Here is an 8,637-nt window from a genome sequence, read left to right as displayed (position 1 = left end):
GAGGAGCGCCTCAGCCAATGGGAGCGCTGGCTTCCCCGCCCGCCCCCTCGCCCCCCTGCCGCCGCTGATTGGTCGCTGCCCGCTGAGTGACGTGCGCCTCAGCCAATGGGAGCGCTGGCTCCTTTGCCCGCCCCCCTCGGCCCGCTGCCGTCGCTGACTGGTCGCTGCCCGCTGAGTGACGGGCGCATCAGCCAATGGGAGCGCTGGCTCCTTTGCCCGCCCCCTCGGCCCGCTGCCGTCGCTGACTGGTCGCTGCCCGCTGAGTGACGTGCGCCTCAGCCAATGGGAGCGCTGGCTCCTTTGCCCGCCCCCTCGCCCCACTGCCGCCGCTGATTGGTCACCGCCCTCTGAGTGACGGGCGCCTCAGCCAATGGGAGCACTGGCTCCCCCGCCCGCCCTTTCAGCCCGCTGCTGTCGCTGATTGGTTCCTGCCCGCTGAGTGACGGGCGCATCAGCCAATGGGAGCGACCTGTCTTTCGCCCGCCCCCTCGACCCTTTGCTGCCGCTGATTAGTCACTTCCCTCTGAGTGACGGGCGTCTCAGCCAATGGGAGCGCTCTCCCTTTCGCCCCCCCCCCCCGCAGCCCGCCCTCCCCCTCCCCCCCCCCCCCCCGATGCTCTGCCGTCGTTGATTGCTCCCTTCCCGCTGAGTGACGGGCATCTCAGCCAATGGGAGCGAGCTCTCTTTCGCCCGCCCCCCTCGCCTCGCCGGCACGGCTAGCCCAGCCCCGTGAGCCCACCCACAGCGCACCGCCCCCTGCCCCGGGCTGGGACAGGGCGACTCCCGGCGGGAGACCGCAGCGGGGGGGAAACAACGGGGCGCTGTCCCTCTCCCAGCCCCACCCTGCATCCCACGGGCCGCAGGCGGCCGCTGCCGCACGAATGGCACCGACGAGCAGAAGCCGAGCCGAGCTTTGAAACGCGCCGGCCGGCCGCGCGCCGCACCCCCCCCCCCCCCCCCCCTCCCACAAACCCCTTTTCTCCCCAAGGCTGCAGTACCGCTTCGCGGCCGCGGCACGGCAGCACTGAGCCACCGCTGCTTTCATGCCGGAGCCTAGGGGTGCCAGCCAATGGAAGAGCTCCCTCCTCCGCCCGCCCCCTCGACCGTCTTCCGCCGCTGATTGGCCGCTGCCCGCTGAGTGACGGCCGTCTCAGCCAATGGGAGCGCTCTCCCTTCCGCCCGCCCCCTCGGCGCTCTGCCACCGCCGATTGGTCGCTTCTCGCTGAGTGACGGCCGTCTCAGCCAATGGCCGCTGTCTCCCCTACGCCCGCCCCCTCGCCGCCGATTGGTCGCTTCTCGCTGAGTGACGCGCGGCTCAGCCAATGGGAGCGATGTCTCCTCCCCCCCCCCCATTCGAGCACTCTGCCGGCGCCGATTCGCTGCCGAGCTTTGAGCTCTCTGCACCGCACCGCCCCATTGGTAGTTTGCCGACAACGAGCGCAACTAAAATGAAAAGAGAAGAGCCCAACGCAGCCCAACCGAGCCGAGCCGGGCCGGGACACACGGGGCTGTCAAGGGACACGGGGCACGCGGACACCCGGGTCAGGGATGGGGAGGCTTCGGCGGGAGGACGCGGGGCGCTGTCCCTCTCCCAGCCCCAGCCTGCGTCCCACCGGCCGCAGTCGGCAGCGGGCGGGGGGAAAGGAAGGGCGCCGAAGAGCAGAGCAGAGGCGAGCCGTGCCGAACGGTCGCCGGGCGGAGCCCAGACGAGCTTTGAAACGCACCGCCCCACCGTGCCCCGCCCCGCGCGCACACACACTTACCCCCCCCAACCTCCCACAGGCTGCAGTACCGCTCTGCGGCCACGGCACGGCAGCACTGAGCCCCTGCTCCGTTCCCTCCCGAGCACAGGGATCCCGGCCAAAGGGAGACACGTGCCAATTAAACAGCACACGCCAAACACACGCAGTCACAACCCAATCACACGCCAGTCACGCGCCAACAACAAACTAATCACACACCAATCACACGTCACACGCCAGCTGCACGCCAATCCCATCCTAATCGCACACCAGTAACGCTCCACACACCAATCGCACACCAGTCACACGCCAGTCACTCCACACACCGAGTACGCACCACACGCCAATCACCTTCCAGTCACACACCAATCGCATGCCAGTCACGTGCCAGTTACATGACAGCCACACGCCTACCACACCCCTATCGCACGCCAACCGCACGCCAGTCACATGCCGACACACCCCACGCCAGTCACACACCAGGCACAACCCAATCACACGCCAGACACACGCCAAGACCACACCAACAACACACAAATCACACGCTAATCACACACCAGTCACACACCAATAACGTGCTACTCATAGGCTAATCACATGCCACTCGCACTCCACGTGCCAGGCACACGCAAATCACCATTCACACACCAGTTACACCAATCACATGCCAGTCACACACTAACGACATGACAATCGCACACCAGTAACACTCCACACGCCAACCACATTCGTATGCGTGTGCAGGGTGTGCTCACACCCGAGTGCCGTCTGGGGCATCTTCACACGCGTGTACTCACGGGGCTGGCGTGGGGCTGCGGCGCCCTTGGCCGAAGCCTTCAACCTCTTCTTCCTCAGTACCCGCAGCCTCACCTGGAGGGGTCTGGGGGGGGGGGGGTGGGGTGGGGGTGAGGGGCGGCTGGAGGGTGCGGACATCGTGGACCGCCAGCACCCACCGCCCCCGGGGTGTCCCCAGAGCCCCCGGGGCGTCCCCTCGCCAGCACACGCACACAGATGTGCACACGCACAATACATATCTGCACACGCACGCGCCCGCACACAGCCCTGCACACTCAACCTGCGGGCACACGCTCGGCTCTGCACACCTCGAGCCGTGCACACGCATTCCTGCCTGCACTGCGCACACACACGCAGCCCCGGAGACTGCACACAATTCCAGCTGAACACCGACCACGAGCCTAAGAAACACTCACTGGAGAGCGAGAGGTACGACAGCAAGGCGCCTCTTCCAGACACGCACACTGTTGCACGTTGGGCAAGTGCCTTTCACCAAAGCCTCTGCAGGAAAGGGATTCAGCCCAGCAGTGAGGGACAGCAGTCCGGTTAGGAATTTTGATCTAGTTCAGGTACCCGATATTTGTACAAAGTAACAAGGCCAAGGGGTTAGTCTCCGGAGGACGAGGCGCCTAGACCCGAAGCCAGGCCACAGAGAGAACACGCGGCACTGCCCACCTGCCGTGCCCGAGACACCTGCCTCAGATGGAGCTCGCCTCCATCCGCCGTTTCAAGCGTTAACGAGAATGGAACCAAGCATAGCACTGAGACAGAGCGATGGCACAAAAGTAACTGCTCCCTCTCTTCTCTGCCCGTCCGGAGAGCGGACACAGATGCCCGTCAGCACCGGAGTCTACTTGAGACGTCGGCAGACTTCGGCACAGTCAGCGGCTGATCGCTGGGCTCCACTCCTGCGCTGCGGTGTTTGCGCACCGGGTTTGCCTCGTGAACCTGTGAAAAAAAAGAAATCAAAGCCAAAACGAGGCAAACGGTTGTAGTTTTGAGGAAGGTGGAACTCGCAGGGGAGTTCATCGGTGTGACGAAGGCGGGCGTCGGTCTGCGAGACTGCTCGCTGCCTCGGGCACCGGAGCGAGCCACCAGGAACAGGCAAGGCATGCTTCGAGGTTGTGGATTTTACAAAGATCATTCTTGCTCCCGCAACTACGCTTGTGCAGCTCCGAAACCCGGCCGTCTCAGCAGAGCTGCCTCTTTCGTTTGTGGGGGTGGTTTTGCGGGGTTTTTTTTGGTTTTTTTTTTTTTTTTTTTTTTACAGACCAGCCGTAAAGTTAAGGAGGAGTCAGTTTGCAACAGGAAAACTCGAAAAGACCGTCTTAAAGCAGCTCGACAGCGACACTGGCTCGTTTAGCAAACCCTCGCATCCCTCCGGGTTACTTTGCAGCCCCCCCCCCCCCCTTCACAAAGAGCACACTTACCATTTTCTCGTCTCGGCAGAGAAACTTCTTCCTGTTCCCACTGCTCTTGTCTTGCCTGACCCGCTCTCGGCGCCTCTTCCTTACGGCTCCTCTACCTGCCCACCGTTTCTCAAACGCTCGCAGCTCCCTGTTCGTTGCCGGCACAAGGCTTTCAAGAACTGCAGCACCGAAAGGACTCTCTAAGTTTAGCAGCAGGAGGAGACAACATTGGCGCACAGACAGTCCGGCGAAGCAGCGCGGTACTAGCGTCGAACGGAAGCCTCCCTCTGGAGCGCTTCAGCTCGCGCGGGCAGGTACTAGATACCTCCGGGCCTCAGGAAAAGGGGAAACCTTACGCCCAAACGTGAGACCTGTTCGCACAGACGTCACCCCGTCACAGATGTTCTCATGGGAGAGGCACGCACGCAATTGTTAGTACGGATGAGTTTTTCGCTGGTTCCGTACCCAACGAAGCTCAGTCTGCCCTTGGCTATAGATGCCTTCACCCCCTTAGGAACGGGAAGAGCGACAGCTCTCTCCGCGGGGTGCTCCCCACGTCCCACTGACCCGGATCCCGAGCCGGCACGCACACCAGTCACTCGTTCAATGCAGCCGCCACCTTAGCGTGGGACAGGGGAACGGTGCAGAGATGAAAACCTGCCCCCGCTCCCTGGGGACACGAGCCGCTACGGAATCGCTCAGGTAAGCGCAGGGCACTGGCGGCTCTGCCGACACAGAAGAGGCAGCGGCCAGCCTAACCATCATTCAGCAGCGTCAGTGCTGAGTTAGCAGCCAAGCCTCTGTCACTCGACCCGACAACAGCTCCGTTTCCTTTCGAAGGACAGAAAGCTCCCGGCAACGCCACCGTGACGGGACGAGCTTTAAACCCTCCTGCCTTTCCAAGCCCTGTTCAAGCAGCGAGGGAAGAGAGTCCATATCCGGTGCCAGATGTTAACAAAAAGACCCTCTCCCCCCGCCCCAACTTCACCACTCGCAGCACTGGAAAAGGCAGGCCGAGGAAATCCTTTGCTTAGAAAACCGTAGCGAAACCAGAGAGTCACGTCCCGTGTTGCCTGCCAGTTACTTTTGCCAAACATCACCTCGAGAAAATTTCAGGTGCCCACTGCAGGCTTCCCACGAGAAAAGCAGCGGGTCGTTTACACGCCGATAAGTGCCCAGGCACAAAGGGATCAGCAAAGGGATCCAGCTGGGCACAGACGTGCTCGCAAAATACCTCGCAGCTCTTCATACAGTTGTGGGAAATCCCATCGCTGACCTCAAAGGGGGAAGGAAATCCTCAAACGCACCGGTCCCCCCCCCCCCAATCCACAGGACAAGTCTCTCCCCCAGGACGGGACAGGTCATTGCTCGAATATCAATCCCCGTACAACTCGGGCAGGACGCTTGCTGAAAACAATCGCAACGACACACGCCGCTTCAAGTCCAGCTGTGCCCCTCACCCTTCCTTCTCATCCTACCGGCCGCGTTCAGCTCTGGAGGGCAGCAGCATCCCGTTCATCCACCCGCAGAAGGAACAGCTCGGGCTGAGTTGGGCTTCTGACCTCCTCCGGCAGCTTCACACGGTCAGACGAAGGCAGAGCTTCGAACCCGGACACCTGAAAGAAACAAGCAGAAATATTTCTTGCCCTTTCCTCAGGGGCAGGAAGAAGCTTTGGGAGCCTCAGAGAATCCTAGAACAGCGCGGGGCTGGAAGGGACCTTAAAGATCATCTAGTTCCGACCTCCCTGCCGCGGGCAAGGACACCCCACTAAATCAGGCTGCCCCGAGGCCCCATCCAACCTGGCCTCAAACACCTCCGGGGATGGGGCAGCCACAACTTCCCTTGGCAACCTGTTCCAGCGTCTCGCCGCTCTCACGGTGAGGAAATCCTTCCTAACGTCTAGTCTAAATCTGCCTCTGTCTGGTTTATACCCGTTCCCCCCCTCGCCCTGTCCCCGACGAGCCTTTATGAATAGTTCCCCCTCCAGATTTCTCGTAGGCCCCTTCCAGGTAACTGGAAGGTCACTATAAGATCTCCTCTGGGCCTTCTCTTCTCCAAGCTCGACTCTCTCAGCCCGTCCTCATAGGGAAGGTGCTCCAGCCCCCCGACCGGTTTAACAGACAACAGCGTGAGGTGTACGTTCAGTACGCTCTCACCTCCCCTCGGGTTACTTTGCTGCCCTCGTCCACAGAAAACAGCCCACCTACCATCCGTCGCTCGTCTCCTCGGAGGAGCAGCTTCTTCCTTTTCCCACCGCTCTCGCCACCATCTGACTGGCTCTCGGTGCCCATCAGCCGAGTCTCCAGAACCCTGGCTGAAAACAGCTTCGTTTCCTTTCGAAGGACAGAAAGCTCCCGGCAACGCCACCGTGACGGGATGAGCTTTTCAACCCTCCTGCCTTTCCGAGCCCCGTCGAAGCTGCGAGAGAAGAGAGCCCATCTAGCGCCAGACGTTAACAAAAAGACCCTCTCCCCCCGCCCCAACTTCCGCCCTCGCAACGCTGGAAAAGGCAGGTTGACTCAGAGCAAACTGGTTGCCTAGAAAATCGTATCAAAGCCAGAAAGTTGTGTCCCGTGTTGCCTGCCGCCTACTCTTGCCCAACGTCGCCTCAGGAGAACGTCAGTTGTCCGCTGCAGGCTTCCCACAGGAAAAGCAGCGGGTCGCTTGCAGGTCAGTAAATCCCCAGGCACAGAGACGGTCAGCAAAGGGATCCAGCTGCGCACAGCTGCTGCTCAGAAAACACCCCACAGCTCTTCATCCACTTGGGGGAAACCCCACGGCGGGGGGAGGGAAAAAAGCCTCCAACACACCAATCCCTAACCCACAGCGCGAGTCTCACGCCAAGGACAGGACAGGCCGTTGCTCAAACTCACATCCCCATACAACTCGGGCAGGACGCCTTGTGAAACAATCGCAACCACACGCGCTGCTTCGAGTCCGGCCGCGCCCCTTACCCTTCTCCTCCCATCTGCTGTTTGCAGCTCCGTACGGTGGCAAGCGCTCTCCGTTCATCCACGCGCAGACGGAACGGCTCGGGCCGAGCGTGGGTTTCGACCTTCTCTGGCGCCCTCAGACGGTCAAAGGAAGGCAGAGGTAGAGCCTTGAACCGGGGCACCTGAAAGAAACAAGCAGAAATATATTTCTTGCCCTTTCCTCAGAGGCAGGAAAAGCTTTGGGAGTTTAACAGACGACAACACGAGGTAAGTCCTGCCGCACCCGCTTCGCTTCAGCACCGGAACCCGAGGCAGCTTTGAGCTCGTACCCTCTCCTTCGGCAATTCTTCCAGCACTGCCTCTTTTCGTATTCGCTGCGCTCCGTCACGGGCACCGGAAGAGAAGGGGCAAACTTCCACGTGCCTCTGCTCTGGCGTCGCTCGGTTCGAAGGGCACCGCAGAGGCTAGCTTTGCTCACGGGGACCGTTAGGATCCGGCACAGCAGCAGCCGGAGCTTTAGGTTTTCGCAGGGAGGCCGCAACTCCTCCCAAACAAAGCCACGAGCGGTCGAGCCGCGTTCGTAACAGCGGCACGCCGGTGCTCTGTTCACAAGCGCACGCTTCAGAGAAAGACCCGACTGGACACGGTTTGCTCAAGAAACCGTCCCCTTCACGGAACCGGGATTGGGAGTCGGGTTTCGGTCGCCTCCCCGGAAAGCACCCTCTCAGCCGTGGGCAAATTCTGCCCAAGGAAACAGTTCCAGCACCCCCCTTGCCGGTCCCAAGCACCGTCTGCGGGAGACTGCTGACGTCAGCGCGTCAGCCTCCCTACGCAAGGGGCGTCTTCAACACAACCATCCTAAGGCAGCAGAGCTTACCGCAGCTGGGCAATCCACCACCTTCACGTTCTAGGACAGCCAGGAGCACACGCAGCCTTCCGCACTCGCTTGCGATACTAAAAATAAGTTGAAAGAGATGGTAAGCCTCAACTACACGACAAGGCTAAGCAGATATCCTGTGCCAACGCAAAGAGAGAAAAGTCTAAACCGAGAGGATTTGTAGCAGGCGAAACCGGATGTTGCATCGTTGTAAAACCGTGGGAGGTGGGAGGGTTTGAAAGGCAAAGAACCCCGGTTACAGAAGGGATTCAAAAAAGCCACCTCCCTCCTAACTGTCTCCTTCCCCTTTTCCCCTCCCCCTCCCCCCCCCTTCTTTCCCCCCCGCCCCGTTTTTCCCCAGCTGGCCCCCTTTCCCCCTCCTTTTAACCCTTCGCCCCCCCGCCCCAAAGCGGGGATTCCCCCCCCGCGGCGTCTCACGCAGAGCACGGACACAGCACCGAAGGCCCCGAACGGCCCCGAGCCCGAGCCGGTCCCGGCGCCAGCAACGCACAGCCCGGCCGCGGGAGTACCGCGGCTCCCGGAGAGCGAGCCCGGAGCGGCGCCGTCAACCGCGGGGAGCGGCCGCGCGGGCAGGAGCGGCGCCATTAACGACCTCCTCCACCCGCCCCCTCGGCCGACTTCCGCCGCTGATTGGTCGATGCTCTCCGAGTGACACGCGGCTCAGCCAATGGGAGCGGTACCTTCTCTGCCTGCCCCCCTCGGCCCTGTCCCGCCGCTGATTGGTCGCTGCTCCATGACTGACGTTTCGGTCAGCCAATGGGAGCCCTCTCTCCTCCGCCCGCCCCCTCGAAGCCTCCGGTGCGCCTGATTGGTCGCTGCCCGCTGAGTGACGCGCGCCTCAGCCAATGGGAGCGCTGGC

At 61.7% G+C, this 8,637-nt stretch overlaps 2 protein-coding genes across 3 annotated transcripts; both read right to left on the bottom strand.

Moving 5' to 3' along the window:
• Nucleotides 1-2,818: 2,818 nt before the first annotated feature.
• LOC128851596 (targeting protein for Xklp2-like) lies at nt 2,819-5,536 on the bottom strand. Of its 2 annotated transcripts, none has more exons than XM_054060903.1 (3): nt 5,407-5,504; nt 3,968-4,146; nt 2,819-3,485 (listed from the first exon to the last, which is right to left on the bottom strand). In XM_054060903.1, the coding sequence occupies exons 1-3, from the start codon at nt 5,417-5,419 to the stop codon at nt 3,375-3,377; spliced, it is 303 nt and encodes a 100-aa protein (XP_053916878.1). In that variant the 5' UTR covers nt 5,420-5,504; the 3' UTR covers nt 2,819-3,374. The 2 variants fall into 2 exon arrangements, with proteins under 2 accessions (XP_053916878.1, XP_053916879.1); XM_054060904.1 differs by having other exon boundaries at nt 2,820-3,485; nt 3,968-4,125; nt 5,407-5,536.
• LOC128851701 (uncharacterized) lies at nt 5,425-8,363 on the bottom strand. The gene is made up of 5 exons (XM_054062368.1): nt 8,196-8,363; nt 7,164-7,517; nt 6,902-7,062; nt 6,155-6,365; nt 5,425-5,562 (listed from the first exon to the last, which is right to left on the bottom strand). The coding sequence occupies exons 1-5, from the start codon at nt 8,361-8,363 to the stop codon at nt 5,434-5,436; spliced, it is 1,023 nt and encodes a 340-aa protein (XP_053918343.1). The 3' UTR covers nt 5,425-5,433.
• Nucleotides 8,364-8,637: the final 274 nt, after the last annotated feature.

The sequence above is a fragment of the Cuculus canorus genome, chromosome 3 (genome assembly GCF_017976375.1).
Source record: "Cuculus canorus isolate bCucCan1 chromosome 3, bCucCan1.pri, whole genome shotgun sequence".
NCBI classification, from domain to species: Eukaryota; Metazoa; Chordata; class Aves; order Cuculiformes; family Cuculidae; genus Cuculus; species Cuculus canorus.
The sequence above is the reverse complement of the archived record's forward strand: the minus strand, read 5'-3'. Positions and strand labels throughout refer to the sequence as shown.

Bases quoted from the DNA above. Each gene is read 5' to 3' on its own strand.
- LOC128851596 (XM_054060903.1), bottom strand. The intron at 3,486-3,967 runs GTAAGTGTGCTC...TTTTTTTCACAG, and splicing joins TCTGCCGAGACGAGAAAATG to GTTCACGAGGCAAACCCGGT.
- LOC128851701 (XM_054062368.1), bottom strand. From the start codon at position 8,363: ATGGCGCCGCTCCTGCCCGCGCGGCCGCTCCCCGCGGTTGACGGCGCC. The intron at 7,518-8,195 runs GTGAGACGCCGC...AACCGTGTCCAG, and splicing joins GTGCTGTGTCCGTGCTCTGC to TCGGGTCTTTCTCTGAAGCG. The intron at 6,366-6,901 runs GTAAGGGGCGCG...CTTCTCTCGCAG, and splicing joins CAGCAGATGGGAGGAGAAGG to CTTCGACGGGGCTCGGAAAG.